The sequence below is a fragment of the Diabrotica virgifera genome, chromosome 2 (genome assembly GCF_917563875.1).
Source record: "Diabrotica virgifera virgifera chromosome 2, PGI_DIABVI_V3a".
Taxonomy (NCBI): domain Eukaryota; kingdom Metazoa; phylum Arthropoda; class Insecta; order Coleoptera; family Chrysomelidae; genus Diabrotica; species Diabrotica virgifera.
The window spans coordinates 100690151-100709956 of NC_065444.1; the positions used below are offsets into that span (position 1 = coordinate 100690151).

The 19806-nt window shown below is 32.2% G+C and overlaps 1 protein-coding gene across 4 annotated transcripts in view; it reads left to right on the plus strand.

Moving 5' to 3' along the window:
• LOC114343861 (protein PALS2) overlaps positions 1-19806 on the plus strand; it is a 358522-nt gene that overhangs the window by 246687 nt on the left and 92029 nt on the right. For all 4 annotated transcript variants that reach the window (XM_028294710.2, XM_028294702.2, XM_028294725.2 and 1 more), the window contains one exon: positions 18268-18576. In XM_028294710.2, the coding sequence (XP_028150511.1) occupies positions 18268-18576 (309 nt within the window). The remainder of the gene's footprint in view (positions 1-18267; positions 18577-19806) is intronic.

The window sequence follows — 19806 nt, forward strand, 5'->3', positions numbered from 1 at the left end:
ATAAGAAGTGCTCTTCAAAACCACGTAAGTGTAAAAGGTCTAACGTATTTTGCAACTCTAAATGCCATAATGCCTCAACATGCGAGAATAAACACTAATTTTTTACAGGTATTTTTTAACACGTATTTTAATTACGACAATATAAAAATAATAGACATTAAAATTAAAAAATGACGTTCTATTAAACCTAATCTAACAAATTACGACATTTTAATAGCTGATCGGGGTTTGACTAGTCAAACCCCGATTTCATAAAATTAAATTTCGACCTTTGCCTGACCAACGTAGTCTCTCCTAGGTTTGACTAGTAAAAGGCCGAAACTGTAATTTATTTTGGGCTTTGACTAAGACCGTCAGTCAGACCTGAGGATTGCCTAGTCAAACCTAGGAGTGCCTGAAATACGGGCTTTGACTATAACATAGACATGACTCTGTCTGTTTTTTCAATGTGCCTGTAGTAAGTTGTCGTTCCATCGTTTTCGTGGTCTTCCCACTGATCGTCTTCCTATTGGGAAACCGTCTCTCGCTGTCCTTACTACTCTATTTGTTGTCATTCGGCTTATATGGTGATTCCATTCTATTCTTCTACTTCGTAGCCAGTTATTATTATTTTGTCCACTTTGCATCTCCGTCGTATATCAGTACTTCTAGCTCTGTCCCATAGACTCTTACCATCGATTTTTCGAAGGATTTTCATCTCCGCTGTTTCGAGCAACCTTTTTGTCCTCTCTGTGTCGGGTCGTGTTTCTGCTGCGTATGTCATTATTGGTCTGATGACTGTTTTGTAAATTCTGCCTTTCATTTCTTTTCCGATATTTGTATTTTTCCATATTGTGTCATTAAGGTAACCTGCGGCTCGTTTGCTCTATTCACTTGGTCTTCCACTTCTGTTTCGAGCCTTCCGTAGCTAGATAGTAAGTGTTCAACTGAATGTTAAAAATCCTGCCCATGCCAGTCTTACTCTTCTAATAAATTTCGCACTTTGTTTCTCTTTGTCAAGTTTCCAAATTTGGACTAGGGAAATCTAAGTATATTCGGACGTGTTCTATCTCCATTTATAGATATACACACAACCAAACTTACATGGAATCATCTGGTATTTCTTATTATTTCGTGCGAATTTTAAAAAACGAACACATGAAGTCAAACAATATTTATTTTAAAGCAATTTAATGCATTACAATTAAATAAAACAATAAAGTATTTAAAAAACAGATTGAAACTAGTTGTTTTAAAGTCAATAGCATAAAAATTTTTAATGTAAAACGAATAATGTTTAAATTGTTTTTATTAATTATTATTTTTTTTTGGTAGTCAGTGTTATCACCTCTAGTCCTTATGCAAGCTTCAGTTTGCGTGGGCAGTGGGCACGCTTGTAATCAAATTATCAACACTTTGTTGTGGTAGGTTGCTCCATTCTTCAAGAGCAGCTTGCATTAGCCGTGCGGTGTTTTGTGGATTATTCCGGCGAGCTCTAATTTTTCTTTTAAGCATATCCCACAAATACTCTATACTCTATAGGATTAAGGTTGGGTGAGCAAGCAGGCCACTCCAAACAAGGGATACCTTCTGCTTCAATGATGTCTCTAGTCACTCTAATGGTATGTGGAGGTCCATTATCATGCATGAAAATTAAATTTTCTTCTGTTGCACCTTTCCAGAGCCTTACTACAGGTTATCAACATACCTGTGAGCAGTTAAAGTTGATGGGATGAAAATTAAAGGAGTTTTTTTACGGATCACAATTCCTCTCCAGAACATTATACTTCCTCTTTTATATTTGTGAACAGGTCTGACAGTTTTCGTTCTTGCTTGTCTTCATCGACCTCTAAGTACACGATTTCGTCGGTCATCTATTTTACACAAATCCTGACTTTTTCTGAAAATAGCACATTTTGTCAATTCCCAATGTTCCAGTTTTGGTGGTGAAGACACCAATTTAGGCGATCAATCTTGTGCTGCCTGGATAACTCGGTAACCCATAACCATCTCCTGCTGTATACTTCTTGGCACGAACTTTTCTTCTTATCGTTTCAACTGAAACAGTTACACCTGTAGCTTCCCGAAGCTGCCTTTGGAGCTGCAGGTGAGAAATGGTTGGGTGTCTTCTAGCTGATGGGACAATTAAACGATCGTGGTGAGCCGTTATTACTTTTTGGCTTTCCTTTGCTTTATTTTTGAGCTTTCCTAGTTCCTGTTACCTAGCATAGGTTTTGGACAGAACGCCCTATGTTACGCCTAGCTCTACAGCTATGTCCCTCTCAGAACATGACTTCCTCCACAAGACCAATAATCTTTCCCCGTTGTAAGTTCCATAACCCCACATGAGGCATATTTTCGTTTTTGGACGTAAAAGTTAGTTTATTTGTCTTCGTTCAATTTGCAACTCAAGCAAATAACCTATACCGTACCGAGCTGTCTTATAGATTTATTTATTTTCAATAAAAACCTTTATTCTTCGCAGTGGCGTGCTGCAACTTTTCAAGCGACCCAATGATTTCATAGAAAAGCGGCCTCCCATTATCATTTCACCTTCTATTATCAGAATTTTTTGTTCGTTATTTATCAAAAAAAATATAAATTATTTTTAAATCAAACATAAAATTTTGAATTGAGTATGTTATTTTATTTCAGAATAAGCAATCTTACAAATAATAATAATAGATAAATATTATCACATGTAATCAATTTAATGTAATTAAAAAATATAAAATTTTGAGAATTTTTTAATTATCTCAAGTTGAATTTTAGTAAAAATCAGTTATACTAGAGAGTACAAATTCAAGTACAGTATAGATACTTTAATTTAACAGTATTTAAATATTAATACAACGCAATAATCTAAACATTATTTTGAAATTATTTTATAAAATAATTAATTCTCGAACAATAATTTTGGCATTAAAGCAGATTTTTGAGCCAATTAGTCGATTATTTCATCATTTTTAAGCTCATACAAAGCTTCTTTTTCTATAATAGCCATTATCATAAACGTTTCCAAGCAAGTGATCTTGTGTTTGTTAAAGTACTATATTTAAATTTGGATAAGCACACTAATATAAGTTGTACTTATGCAAAACAGTGTAACAGCAAACTATACAATCTTTACAATGTTTAGTACCACACGGAGGTAAAGTTTTCGCGGTATCAACAACATCATTATTTGTTACTTGCACAATCCTATTTTTTAATACGATTTATCATCAAAATCGACAAAAAGTCATAGCATGTGATCTGTCTTTAAAAAGACAACCACATGCTATGAATTTTTTTGTGATGGATATTCTTGAGTTAAAGTTGATTTCATGTAATCGAATGAAGTATCTTTCAATAAAGTCGTCCCAGGAATGCAACTCATAACTATTGGCAATATCATTTTAAAGTCTTCTACTTTAAAATGTATAATATATGTCTGAATTGCCGATATAAATGAATCAGATTAAATAAATCATTAGAAGAATTTTTTACTAAGCAACAACATTTTTGTTTAGTTTATTAATATTTTGTATTTTGTCAACGACGTCCGATCTGGACATCGAAACGTTATTAAAATCTCTTTTTTTTTTGTTAAATTGTGGCTTATTTCCCATTTAGAATAGTTAATTACAAAAATGCCACAATAAACAGCTTCAAACCAACATAATTTGATTAGAAATCAAGAAAAAAATGTTACATCTAAAATTTTTTGTAAAAAAAACTTATTTACTTGACCGGTCTTAAGAGGCCGCGGCCTCTCGGTGATTGCACCGATTCATTTATATGGCCAGCACGCCACTGATTCTTCGCAACAATAACAAGTTTTTTCAAAAGAAATAGATATAGGCCAGGGTAATAAGATAAAAATATACCCTGTTCGTGACACTCGAGCAGCCAGGGTACTGAAGCGTTTTTTCGACAAGTAATACCTATAGGAACAAATTGTAACTATTTCCTGCGTAGGATCTGGCGGCCATTTTTATTTATAAACAATTAACTGTCAAAAAATGGCATTTTTCCCTTTTTTTTTCAAATCAATGGAAAACAGTGAAACTTATGATTTTTATAGTACAAATATCTTTGAGATTCTGGAAAAAGCTTTAAAATGACATATTACAAAGTTTGATATACTCATTTATTGTTAATATAATTGCGAAAAAAGGTCGGAATTGCAAAAAAAATTATTTTCGCAATAACTGCTGTAAAAGTTAGTGTACAGGTTTGAAATTTTTGTCAAATGAGGGTTCTTTGGTGCTTAATATGTGATAAAAATTTCAACTCGATTCATTCAATTGTTTAAATTTTATTCGAATTGTTTATCTCAGTGACTATTTTTTTTGCACTAACATAAGTCAGAAAAAAATGACGTTAGAACCATTCCACAGGTATCAAATGGAAGAGCATGAACTATATTTTCAACTTGGTTTAAAAAAAGCGAATAAAAAATGCATTTATTAGTAATAAATAATTGTGCAAAAGTATCGTAAATCTTTCCTTATAAACTTTTTGAATAACTTTTTCCAAAAAAATTAACTTTTTTACCCTGTTTTAAGTGCACAACTACCAAATAATGTTATTTATATCATAATTGATAAAAAATTGTAATAAATATATATAATTTCTTATATAACAAAATAAAAAGTTTATAAGGAAAGATTTACAACACTTTTGCATATTTATTTATTACTAATAAATGCATTTTTTATTCACTTTTTTTAAACCAAGTTGAAAATATAGCTCATGCTCTTTCATTTGACACCTGTGGAATGGTTCTAACGTCATTTTTTTCTGACTTATGTTATTGTAAAAAAATGCTCTCTGGGATAAACAATTTGAATAAAATTTAAACAATTGAATGAATCGCTTTGAAATTTTTATCACTTATTAAGCACCAAAGAACCCTTATATGACAAAAATTTCAAAGCTGTACACTAATTTTTACAATAGATATTGCGAAATTAATTTTTTTTGCAATTCCGACCTTTTTTCGCAATTATATTAACAATAAATGAGTATATCAAACTTTGTAATATGTCATTTTAAAGCTTTTTCCATAATCTCAAAGATATTTGTACTAAAAAAAACCATAACTTTCACTGTTTTCCATTGATTTGAAAAATAAAGGGAAAAATGCCATTTTTTGACACTTAATTGTTTATAAATAAAAATGGCCGCCAGATCCTACGCAGGAAATAGTTACAATTTGCTCTTATAGGTATTACCTGTCGAAAAAACGCTTCAGTACCCTGGCTGCTCGAGTGTCATGGAAAAAACCTTATTACCCTGGACTAATATTACTTTGAAATACATAGTGATTTCATATAAGTTTGGCTGTGCGTACATCTGGGGTAGTCTGCGTTTGGCATTGTTTTTGGTTTTTGTCATACTCATTTTTAGGTCGACGTATTCCTAGCTGAGCGCTTTCGATTTACAAAGCGATCTTCTGAGCTGTGGTCAAAATTTAAAAGTTTTACTATTATAGAGGGAGCATATTGATGAAAAAATAGAAAAAAATTTCTTCAAAAGTTAAAAAACCGTCAAAGTATAAAATACTTTTCTTTTCCATTCATTCATTCGTATAAAAATTGCATTATAATTTCATTTTCATTACACTTATAATTAAATTATTTTCTTCATGAAACTTCACTTGGAGAAACGTACGCTATTATGATAGTAATAAATATATAATTAAGAATTGCCATTATCGTTTAAAGTAATATTCGTTTCTTTTGGCTCACGGGAATCAACAATTGTATTATTATTAAAGACAGTAACCTAATTGACTCATTGTTCTAATTTACACAGAATTGACGGTGACTAATCAACCAACCGCGGTGGTATTTAACTATTATTAAATCTGTATTTTACGTGTATCATGGAATGATTATTATAGTGATATTCTTTTACTTTTATAATGTAACTTTGATAACTGTGTATAATTTATGACGTAACTAAGCTGTTTATAATAATGTATCGCCAATATTAATCACCCTGTAAATGTTATTTACAGGGCCCAGGGCCCCCGCTACGATATGTGCAAAGTGTGCAATGCACACGGGCGCCATCCTTTAGAGGCGCCAAAACCCAGGGTCATAAATTGCGGAAAAATATGCGATTTTTAACAAGGTTATGATAATGGGGTAAACATGAAGGGAAAGCATGTTGGGATTCAAAAACGCATTCTTGATGAGAATCCGAGAACCCTATTTGTACCTTGTGCGGCTCCTACTTTGAACTTAACAGTTTTTTAATCTTGTGTAAGAGTTATATTATTTTTTTTCGTCATCTACAAAAAGGTGGTATGATATGAGAAAACATGTTCCCGGATTAAGTTTAAAGTCTCTTTTAAAGTCTAAAGTGAGACAAGATGGTCCAGCAAAATTGATTCAAAAACCTCTTAAACTTTATTTAATTAAGGTTTGCGAAAGTCTTCTAGAAGTAGCTGAACATAATTCCTTTCACATTGATGCAAGACATAAAGCGAGATCCCTCTTAACGTATGTACAAAAATTTATTTGTGGAATTATTACTTGGCATGACGTTTTATTTCATATAAATAATGTCAGCAAACAAATGCAGTGCTACAATTAATATTAAGGCTATGGGTACATAATTCGCAAATATTTTACGTGTATCCCTACTTTTTCTGTCTTTACACGGCAAATTACGTGTAGTAAAATTCACACTGGTATGGATATGTAAACATTACTAGAATGTCATTCTACTTGAAAATGTCATCATTAATTTAAAGAGATGGCTTTTGAATGTTCTTGGATAACTGTTATTTTTATAATTGCAAATTATTAATTCAGTTAATAAATGTGATAATTTTTTCACTAACTATGTATTCAGTGATTGTAATAATTTATTTGTACAACAAAAACTAATACTCAATCGAGAACAGAGGAAAAGTGTTAAAGTGATTTTTTAATAACATATTGTTATGGAACGCTTACAATTTTGAACATAATATTTAACAACAAAATACTTGGATCACAGAATATATTATCCTGATGTATTCTCTGCTTGGATCTTCCACAAATAATACACAATAAATAACTTTTTATTAAGTTCACGTCTTAAATAAATTATTTATCAAATACACTATATATCAATAATATTTAATCAATACCTCAAAATATTCCCGATGCAATGTCAAATATTTAGGGCCGGTTGTTCGAACGCTAATCAACAATGATCATTATCAAATATTTAATTACTGTCACCAAAACTGTCAATGTCAACTTTGTTTGGGTTGCTGAAAACATAATTAATTACAATTATGAGATCTATTATTAATTATGTAAATAATTATTGTTATATTAATTGATTATAGACTCCACAGACTTTTTAACGACCCAAACAAAGTTGACATTGACAGTAATTAATTATTTGATAATGATCATTCTTGATTAGCGTTCGAACAACCGGCCCTAAAAATTGTCACTGATTGTCAGTGTCTGACTGACAATATATGCTGACAATATTATATTCGGCTGAGTGCGTTGTAAGACAAAGATAGATTTGCAAAATATTACCACGGCATTGTGTTAATTTTTTTCAAATCCTGAAAAAACCAATAAATATTTTTGAAAAATTTAAACGCAGAAGGAAAGATTAAATTATTACCGAGGGCCGAAAGTCCCTTAGAATAAATTAAAAGTTTATTTTGAATGAGATATTTGAAATTAAAAATCACACTAAATTTTCTCTTAGTTTTTCACCCCTGTAACTTATTTAAATAAACATTATAGGAGTTCTCAGGGACTTTCGGCCCTCGCTAATAACGTAATCTTTCATTTTGCGTTTAAATTTTTCAAAAATACTTATTAGTTTTCTCAGGATTCGAAAAAAATGAATCCCCATTTGAATAGCATTGCAGCCGAAAATACGTACCGATCCTCTTAAAGTAAACCCACCTAAAAAATAGTTGATCATTTCCAGCAACTTAGATCTGACCAATCTTCAAGAAATTCTTGTACAAGCGAAAGAAGTAGCACTATCTCTCTCTCTCTCTAAAATTGTAGAAGACTTTCCACCATTACCAACGGTCAGAAGGAAATTTAAACCAAAACTGTTTGACTATGAATACCGAAATGAAACCCCTCGTTATCCGAAAACCGCCTTTAAAATTAGTTTTTTCTTAAAAATCATAGATCAAACTTTAAGATATTTAACAAAACGATTTTACTTATGAGTCATATTAAATGGGTATGATAATATTTTCTGATTTTTTAGCGACATATTCAAATTAAGTGACAATGATCTTTTAAAACGTTGTTCTGTTGAGATCAGAATAATAAGGATATAGACTTCAATGATTTGTTAAAATTTTTGTGAAATTAAAGCGTTAAAGTTATTTTCATTAAGTACCTGATTATACTGACCGCTTAAGTATTTTGTAATATATATTTGAAAACAATTTAATCTCCACCCTTCTAAACGTAAGCATTTCACTTAGACAAGGCGAAAACGGCGGGTTCGAAGGGGAAAATATTCCCATGAATACCCATGAACGTGAGATATCCCAGAATAAGGTTCAAGAAGTCGCCCACGTGAAAAGTGGGCCAATTTTTTTTTAACAATTTTTTTTAATCAAATTGCAAGAATCAATATTTTTGGGCCGAACAATTTTTTCTTTAATTTTTTGGACCATTCTGGACAAAAAAGGTCTCTTATAATTTTTCTCTAAAGTTGATCGTTTTCGACTTATAAGCAATTTAAAATGGAAAAAAACGAAAAATTGCGATTTTCAAGGCTTAATAACTCGGTTAAAAGTTATTAGTATGAAAGTCAATATATGACTAAATCAAAGTTTAAAGCCCCCCCTACAAGATCCTGAAGAAATTGTTGTCATTATTTTATTACTAAGCTGTTATTTTTAAGTAATAATAATAAGCGCCATGCACGTGTGCGGCCGCTGTAAATTCTGAGTGCGAGAGAGAAGCCATTCCAGCAGTCCAATTGTGCATCTTACTCGCACTCACATTTACAGCGGCGTCAATATGATCTAACCGCTCTTTTTTATTAATTAAAAATAACAGCTTAGTAGTAAATGAATGACACAGATTTCTTCAGGATCATGTAGCGGCGACTTTAAACTTTGATTTAGTCACTTTCTGACTTTCATAATAATAATTTTTAACCGAGTTATTAAGTCTTAAAAATGGCCATTTTCGCGTTTTTCAAATTTTAAATTGCTTATAACTCGAAAAAGATCAACTTTAGAGAAAAATTATAAGAGAGCTTTTTTGTCCAGAATGGTCCAAAAAACCTAAAAAAAATAGACCGGGCCAAAAACATTGATTTTTTGCAATTTGATTAAAAAAAATTGTTAAAAAAAAAATTGGCCCACTTTTCACGTGGGCGACTTCTTGATCCATATTCTGGGATGTCTCACGAATGTGATTATGCTAAAATATCTCATGGGAATATTTTTCCCAACGAACCCGCCGTTTCCGCCTTGTCTAACTAAAATTCTTTTAAAATTACATGTATCTGTAGTTTCTGGCGAGCGATCTTTTTCAAAGTTAAAAATCATTAAAAATTATTAATATCGTCAATGCTTCAAGAAAGATTTCTGGACTAGGAATATTAGCAATTAAACAAGAAATTTTTGATTTAGCGATGTAATTAATGAATTTACAGCAGCAAAGTGTCTGAAAATATCGCTACTACAATAGCTATTTTTTATTTTTCTATTGTAGTTAGATCATTTTTGATTTTATAATGAAGTTACGTAGGCATTTTTTATCAGAAGTATCTGTAATCTGCATATTTTTTTAAATAACTAAGTATAAGTAGAAAGTATTATTTAGGTAGACATTAGGTAATATTTCTGTTATTTGTTCGAAAAAAGACGTCATTTTGAGTTTATGGTTATTTTCTAGTATTTTATGAATAACTTGTCTGTACCGGATTAGTTAAAGAAATCGGCTAATAGTTAAGGCTTTAAAATGGGTGTGAACAAGAATTTATTTTAGTTTATTTTGTTGTGATTTTCTTCTGTTTATTTCATTATGATATTTTATTCTACAAATAAAATATAAACAAACATGATCCAAAATGCCTTAAGGGGCGCCAAAATCCTTTTTTGCACACAGGCGACAGTAGCCCTTACGGGGGCCCTGACAGGGCCATACAGAGCGGAGGTATTTATTGACTGATATTGATAGTATACTCAGTGACTTTAGAAATTTACACTCAGAAGGAATAAATTCTTGGATTTAATTTTTTGGCAACATAGTAGACTTATATCAAGAATGAAACGATAACGTTGGCAAGAATTTTTATTATGCATCCCATGTAACCCATGTTCGATAGGATTTAAATCTGGTGAACGAAGTGGTCACGGCAAAACATTAACGCCAGCTTCTTGGAGCAATTCCATAGTTCGACGAGCAATATGCGGGGACCCGCGGTGTCTTGCTGAAAAAGGACGTGTCAGCAGCCGCCTAGATAAGGCAGTTAAGTGGTTTGTAAGATGTCATCAACATAACGCGCAGCTGTCATACTGCCTCGAATAAACATGAAGTGGTGATCGGTTGCCATAAGCAATAGTCCCCCAAACCATTACTCCAACTTTCCTGTGTACATGCCTCTCAACAGCAAAAACCGATATCTCGTCGCTCTCCACGGCAGCGGCGGCATCTTACCATCCTACGACCATCATGCATTCCTAAACAAAATCGCGATTCATCGCTGAATGCTACATTATGCCATTCTGCCGCCCAATGCCGCCGTTATTTCCACCAATTCAAACGTTGATGACAGTGGTCCGCAGTCAAAGGAAGCACTAGTCTTGGGTGGAATAAAACCAGTTCAAAGGCTCTATTATGACATTATAGTGTACGCATAGTAACAGGTCTACCTTCTACTTCAAACCATTTCTCAGCGATTTGACGCGTAGTAGCAAAACGGTCTCACCGTGCAAGTAATCTAAAGCGCCCATCTTGACGCGTTTCTTTCATTATTTTCACTTAATACAATTATACTGAGAAATAATAACTAAAAATTTCTCTACCAAAGCGTCTTCATAAATCGGTCTCTTCAGAAAAGGATTTAAAGATAAAACTTTATTTTTACAAAAAGTATAAAAGATATAACATTGATGTTGTTATCACAGCATGCTTTAATATAGTTATTCTGTTGCCAAAAAATTAAGTTCAAGAAATTATTCTTTCTGTGTGTAGAGCAAGGCACGAAGGCAATATAGGGGATAAATATGAATGCAAGCAAGTAAGCAATAAAATCGAGTCCAGCCTGTGAGGCATGCACACCCCTTAGAAAATGACATAGGTATAGGTGTTACAATTCCTTGGGGTCAGGGGATTGATCCCAGTAGATTAAGAATTACTTCTCCTCGTCCAAAAGCTCCAAACAATCCTCCATCCCCGATAGGACGCTGATTCGCTATAGAGCCTACAAATCGGCAAAATTCCTACCACCACTATTCTTTACACTAAGAGATACTGTAGAGAAGACAACTGTAAATGATTAGAAAGTCAAATCTGACCCTTTGCTTTTTTCTTTGTCTCGTTTAGTGCACATATTATGTCTATATAATATATTTTTTCTACAACTCGCTTTCCATAAATTCGTTGTCCTCTTTTTCGCGTTGCTCGTCTTAACGAAATCATTCCTGTTAGTCCTGTCGCCAGTGGGGGTACAACGGCCTCCTTAATTCAGATGGACTTACCCAAATTTTTTTTATATATTTTGACCCGCAGAATACGAATTTTTTGGGTAACAGTTGATCCGGATGTCGATAAGATTGTTATAGACAAAGAACTTGAGGAATTACATAACAGTGATTTCTCGCAAAACAAAACATTTTTTTGTATTTTTTGGGTCATTCTAGGCAAAAAATGCTTTGACAAGTTCTTTCGTAGGATGCATAGTTTTCGAGATAACCGCGGTTAAACTTTCAAAAAATCGAAAAATTGCAATTTTTGAACCCGAATAACTTTTGATTAAAAAATAAAGTAGCAATTCTGCTTACCGCATTTGAAAGTTTAAGTCAAATTATATCGGTTTTGATTATTTGCATTGCTAAAAATTTATTATTTTATTGTTAAACAAAGCTATAAAAACCTAGTGCGTGAGTGATGTTTTCAATGATTTCTCATTTAAAATCGAACGAGTAGGTAGAGTAGCTGCAAGTGCAAGCGAGGCAATTTCTACGTAGCATGCGTTAAAACGCATGTATTAGGCACGGGAAACACTATGTGTTTATAGCTTTATTTAACAATAAAAAAATTAATTTTTAGCAATGCAAATAATCAAAACCGGTATAATTTGACTTAAACTTTCAAACGCGGTAAGCCGAATCGCTACTTTATTTTTTAGTCAAAAGTTATTCGGGTTCAAAAATTGCAATTTTTAGATTTTTTGAAAGTTCAACCGCTGTTATCTCAAAAACTATGCATTCTACGAAAAAACTTGTAGGAATATTTTTTGCTTAAAATGACCCAAAAAATACAAAAATATGTTTTGTTTTGCGAGAAATCGCTGTTAAGTAATTCCTCAAGTTCTTTGTCTATAACAATCTTATCGACATCCGGATCAACTGTTACCCAAAAAATTCGTATTCTACGGGTCAAAATATATAAAAAAAACTTGGGTAAGTCCATCTGAATTAAGGAGGCTGTTGTACCCCCCCTTGGCGACAGGACTATGTTCCGAGGCATAATTCTGTCTAAATCCTAGCCCACTACTTTATGTCGTGTAATTTGGGTTGCCTATATGAACTTAAATCGGCGAAATGGGCCCATAAATAATAAAGTTTTGCTGTATTTAACCCAGATTTAACCAATTTAAAAATTCACATTATAAGGCTTGAATGAATCAAATAATATGTAGTACCTACCTTTTTTTGTAGATGTATTTAAAAATGAAACTGAAAAGTTATTACTATTGGGACCGTGCAAGTTCGGCAAAGCGACCCCTATTTCTACGCTCTGCAACTTTATTCGCACTTTTAATTATATTGTCCAATTATATTAGTCCTGGTTACTGGATAATTGTCAAGGCCATAGCCCAAAAAAATAATAAGAAAAAATAAGATTCAGGTTATGTTATCAAAACGTACACAATTGTATGTAGTAAATAAAATTAGTTATAAAAATGCAGTACTGCAAGCAAAATACAATTAATTAAATTTACCTTTATATAATAATTGCATATCATATCAATATTGTGGAGCAATATCACGGTTCTTAGACATTACTACGGTTCACGGTTATTAGACTTTATTACGGTTGTCTTGTCCGACGGTGGTGGGGAGACTTATATTTTTGACCTTACGTCACAAGAGTTTACATTCCCATATTTTTAAATTATTTTCGATCATTGAATGTGTGTTATTGTGTATATATGTGTATTATTTGTGTTATTATGAAATAATAAGACAAATAGTACACATTTTATCTTATACCGGGTGGTGAATCGTAAAAAGGGCCATAGGAAACTCAATGTAAAATTCTGAATTGTTGAATTCCTGCTTCCCTAATTATTCTACATCAAAAGTCATGAGATTATACTTGTAGAGAATTAAAATCTGTATTCAAATCAAAAGTTAAAATTGTTCTACGATTTAAATGCATTCCAAAATTTTGAAAAATATGATACATTTGCCACAATAGGTATGCGTGTAAAAGTAAGGCCACACGTTACTATTTAACTGACAGTGCTCACACCATTGACTGAATAAAAAAATCTTTATTATTAATCCTTTCTCCGCAACTGAGGGTATCTTATCAACTGTATTGTTTTTAAACAATAGATGATAAAATAAAAATATTGACAGTTCAAAAATGTGAAGATTATTGCATTGTGTGTGGCCTAAGTTTGGGCTGAAAACTAAAATGTATTACATTTTTACAAAATTTTGGAATATGTTTAATTACGTAGACCAATTTTAACAGTTATTTCCAATACAGATTTCAATCCTCTTCAAATAGTTTCTAATGTCTTTTGATGTAAAATAATTATTAGGGAAGCTGGAATTCAACAGTTCAGAATTTTACATTGAGTTAATGCAAAACTTTGACGCATGTCAAAATTCCTAATGTGTTTTAATTGTATTCATTTTTTTCGAATCCTGAGAAAACTAATAAATATTTTTGAAAAATTTAAACTCAGAATGAAAGACTACATTATTACCGAGGGCTGAAAGTCCCTGAAAACTTCTATAATGTTTATTTTAATAAGTTACAGGGCTGAAAATAAAAGAGAAGTGTGATATTTAATTTCAAATATTTCATTCAATAGAATCTGCTTGTTTATTCTAAGGGGCTTTCTGCCCTCGGTAATAATGTAATCTTGCATCCTGCGTTTAAATTTTTCTAAAATACTTGGTTTCCTCAGGATTCGAAAAAAATCATATTACGATTCAAATGACAGTAAACTCTCGTGACGTAATCTCACCCTTAATGTTCATTGGTTAGTCGATTTAGGCTACCGTAGTAATGTCTAAGAACCGTGACTACGGTTGCCTAAATCGACTAACCAATGAACATTAAGGGTGAGATTACGTCACGAGAGTTTATTGTCATTTGAATCGTAATATGATTTTTTTCGAATCCTGACAAAACCAAGTATTTTAGAAAAATTTAAACGCAGGATGCAAGATTACATTATTACCGAGGGCGGAAAGCCCCTTAGAATAAACAAGCAGATTCTATTGAATGAAATATTTGAAATTAAATATCACACTTCTCTTTTATTTTCAGCCCTGTAACTTATTAAAATAAACATTATAGAAGTTTTCAGGGACTTTCAGCCCTCGGTAATAATGTAGTCTTTCATTCTGAGTTTAAATTTTTCAAAAATATTTATTAGTTTTCTCAGGATTCGAAAAAAATGAATACAATTAAAACACATTGAGAATTTTGACATGCGTCAAAATTTTGTATTGACTCAATGTAAAATTCTGAACTGTTGAATTCCAGCTTCCCTAATAATTATTGTACATCAAAAGACATTAGAAACTATTTGTAGATGATTGAAATCTGTATTGAAAATAACTGTTAAAATTGGTCTACGTAATTAAACATATTCCAAAATTTTGTAAAAATGTAATACATTTTAGTTTTCAGCCCAAACTTAGGCCACACACAATGCAATAATGTTCACATTTTTGAACTGTCAATATTTTTATTTTATCATCTATTGTTTCAAAACAATACAGTTGATAAGATACCCTCAGTTGCGGAGAAAGGATTAATAATAAAGATTTTTTTATTTAGTCAATGGTGTGAGCACTGTCAGTTAAATAGTAACGTGTGGCCTTACTTTTACACGCATACCTATTGTGGCAAATGTATCATATTTTTCAAAATTTTGGAATGCATTTAAATCGTAGAACAATTTTAACTTTTGATTTTAATACAGATTTTAATTCTCTACAAGTATTCTCTCATGACTTTTGATGTAAAATAATTAGGGAAGCAGCAATTCAACAATTCAGAATTTTACATTAAGTTTCCTATGGCCCTTTTTACGATTCACCACCCGGTATAAGATAAAATGTGTACTATTTGTTATTAACAGAATTATTTCATAATAACACAAATAATACACATATATACACAATAACACACATTCAATGATCGAAAATCATTTAAAAATATGGAGATGTAAACTCTTGTGACGTAAAGTCAAAAATATAAGTCTCCCCACCACCGTCGGACAAGACAACCGTAATAAAGTCTAATAACCGTGGAGCAATATATAATTTTTCTGCTTCAATGACAGAAGGTATGAAATATACGTCAATTTGACAATTTCAATTGACAATATGAATTATTTAAAAAAGTTGCAAGATTTCTCCGTGACTCGCGCACTGTCGTTTCTCGTTTCCCGTCCAAGTACTTGCACACCGCGAATAAAGAGTGATAATATGTACTATAATATGCATATGTGGCTATATGCTTGACTAAAATAAAACAACGATTAGATATAAATAAAAATCACAAATATTATTAATTTGGGAAAGTTTTGGATAATTTTTTTCGTAATCATCCACTCTTTTTGCACATTTCATATTTTTAACTTGGTATCAGAACTGATGGGCAGTATTTCAAAATTTAAATACTTTGTTGTAAGTTGTAAATATTTAAAACTTTGGACTTTAGAGTATGCATTTAACTGCCAAGTATTTAAATACTCTATAATTATAAATAAGTACTTGGTATTTAAATGCTCTAAAGTCTAAAGTATTTAAATACCTAGAAATAAGTATTTAAATTTTGAAATATGGCTCATAAGTATGGTATAGTATAACTAGACCCAAACCCAGACATCCAAAGTGAAAGTTATCTTCCAACACCAAATTTTTCTATAGTCGGTTCGCTAAACTCAGACGCAAATGGCTAATGATTTTAGTACGTAACTTTTTTGTTTTTTGCCAATTTTGACAAAATTTGCAAAATAACTAAATATTTAGTAATTATTAACTATTTAGTAATGATTTTTTTGGCAATTTTATCAAATTGGCAAAATTACTAGCTTAAATCACTAGCCAGTTGAGTCTGAGTTTAGCGAACGGACTATATATGCTCCTCATAATGTTCAGAAAAAAATCACACCATTTTGAGCGTCGTGTTTGGGAGGGGGGAGAGGGGGAGAAATCGGTAAATTCGTAGTTTTTTACGTTTTTCGTCAATATTTCTCAAAACTATGCGGTTTAGCGTGAGCAACCTTCTATACAAAAGTGTTCTACATTAAATTTAAAATAAAAAAAGTCCCTATGCATAATCCTTCTAAAATGAACTGTTCCAAAGTTACGGAGGTAGTATAGTATAATTGGTCCAAAAAAGGCCTAACCGAGACATCCAAAGTAAAAGTTTTCCTCTAACACCAAATGCTTCTATATGGTCCACATATTGTTCAGTAAAAAGTTACACCATTTTGAGCGTCCGGTTTGGGGGAGAGATGGGGGAGAAGTCGGTAAATTAGTAGTTTTTTTACGTTTTTTCGTCAATATTTCTAAAACTAGGCTTTAGCGTAAACTATGTTCTATACAGAAATATTCTACATAAAAGTTAAAACAAAAAAGGTCCGATACATAATTGTTATAAAATCATCGGTTCCAGAGTTACGGAGGGTGAAAATTGGAGGTTTTCGATACTTTTTATATGTTTTGGGCAATTTATATTATTAATACTGATGAAAGAAATTTTCTTTAACAGGATTGTGTTTTGTAAATAAAATTTGCTATTTCACTGGCCGATGGAATGTTAGTGATAAGCCCTTGAAGAAACGTCAACCTCACCACCCAAAATCATCATCAATTGCCCAAATAATATAAAAAGTATCGAAAACCTCCGCTTATCACCCTCCGTAACTCTGGACAATTATGTGTAAAACCTTTTTTGTGTTAAATTTTATGTAAAACATTTTTGTATAGAACATTTTTTATGCTAAAGCATAGTTTTAGAAATATTGACGAATAACGTAAAAAACTACTAATTTACCGACATCTCCCCCCCCCCCCCCAAACCGGACGCTCAAAATAGTGTAACTTTTTACTGTTTGGAGGCCCATATAGAACAATTTGGTGTTGGAGGATAACTTTCACTTTGTATGTCTGGGTTAGCCATTATTTGGATCTATTGTATCATACTACATTTAGCTCCGATACCAAGTTAAAAATATGAAATGTGCAAAAAGGGTGAATGATTAAGAAAAAAATGTACCCAAGAACTTGGGTACATTTTTAGTATTTAAATACTTGGTATTTAAATACGTTTCAACATTGGTATTTGTATTTATGATACTTTCCCAAATTTAGTAAAATTTGTGATTTTTTATTCTAATTGTTTTATTTAAGTCAAGCATAGCCACGTTTATAGGTACCTACATATCACTCTTTATAGTAATAACTTTTCAGTTTCATTTTTAAATACATCTACAAAAAAGGTAGTACATATTTGATTCATTCATGCCTTACAATGTGAATTATTAAAGTGGTTAATACAGCAAAACTTTATTATTTATATGCCCATTTCGCCGATTTAAGTTCATATAGGCAACCCAAACTACACGGCACAAAGTAGTGTGTTAGGATTTAAAACCGAGTTAATTCTGTCCCTATGTGTTGTAAGTTTTTAAAGTCTATCAGTGGCTGTAGATGTATATTATCACGCTATCTTAACACTTGCTATAATTTCGTGCAAAAAGAACAACAAATCGAATCTATAAAAAGATGCAAGTAGATTGATTTATTCAAAGAATTGTATTTAAAAGTATTTTAGTAATAATACTAATAATTGTAATTATTTGTTACAGGTTCATGAAATCGAAGACGATATCCCTGTAATACCAAAACCGGAGAGCACAGAAGGCAGAGACTTATTGAAAGAGGTGCAGATCAGGTGCAGCTTATCGTGGAACATCGATGCTAGAGAATTAGGAACTTTGCTCAATAGCCCCGAGATCAAGACTCTTATAGATTGCCACGACGACATAGCAAAAATATACGAAAATCCCAAACCTGAAAAAGATAATTCGCCGAAATTATTTCCAAACGGAATGACTGGAGAGGAGTACAGAATGGTGGGGGTCCGGAAAAAACCGGGAGAACCTCTAGGATTAACGGTAAGTTTTCTACTTAGTTGTCTTCTTGGCGTTGGCGATCACCATTGCGAAGGATTCTCGATCTTCTGCAACATGGAATAATTGCATTTGAGTCCATTCACGAATGTTTTTTAACCAAGAAACTTGTTTTCTTCCTACACGTCTACGGCCCTCTATTTTGCCTTTAAGGATCAGTTGTAGTATTCTACACTCAGATGCAAAAAAACGCAATGGAGAAAATTTTGGTCAAATTCAAAGTATTTCAGTTTTTTTAGTTTTAGCCCTATTTTGATGATTTTTTAGCACACTGTAAAAATTTATAAATTTTAATTTGGTATAGAGAGTTTTTTAATAAAATTTTGTATTTGACTTATTATACGGGGTTAATCGAAAGCGAAAGGTGGTTTTTTATCCTAAATTTCAAACATCCTGTGGAATAATTCCGTTAGCGTATTTTCGTAAAACCTTGTTTTTAGGTTGCAACCATGTCTTCTAAGTATTACGTTTTTTGTTTCATGTGAAAATATGGATTGGTTCATTTTTAGGAGCGAAATGACTTTGCCACCCACAATTTACAACTTTTCCTATTATTACCATTATCTTTTGTATTAATTTGTAATACGACGATGGGGGCTTTGATGACTGATATCGAAGGAATGTCATATCGACATCCCAAAAGCACTTTATTTAAATAATGATTAAAAGAAACGACATGATCTTGGTTTTAATGAACTATGATAACAATAATAAGACATAATAAAGAACAACTTAATGTAACTTAACCTAAGTACGCAAATAACAAAGAAAAACTACTAAAATATAACTTAATACTTTGTATTGCCTCCCCTAGCCTCTATAACTGCCTGTACAAGTCGGCTCATGCTGTCTATGAGGTTGCGAATATCATTTTGCTGAATGTTTTGCCATTCCTCTTCTAGAGCCAAGCGAAGTTCGTTAATTGAGGCTGGTGCGACTTCGCGACCTCTAATATTTCTACCAAGCATGTCCCAAACGTGATCTATTAGGTTCAGATCTGGCGAACACGCTGGCCAGTTCATTTTATTAATTCCAACTTCCTCTAAATATTGTGTGACACACATTTCAGAATGGGGTCGCGCATTATCTAGCATTAATATAAAATCATCGCCGATATATTGAGAAAAGGGTACTACGTGATTCGCTAAAATTTCCTCAATATATCGGTGTGTACTGCCTCTTGGGATATTCCTGCCCAGACCATCACCGAACCCC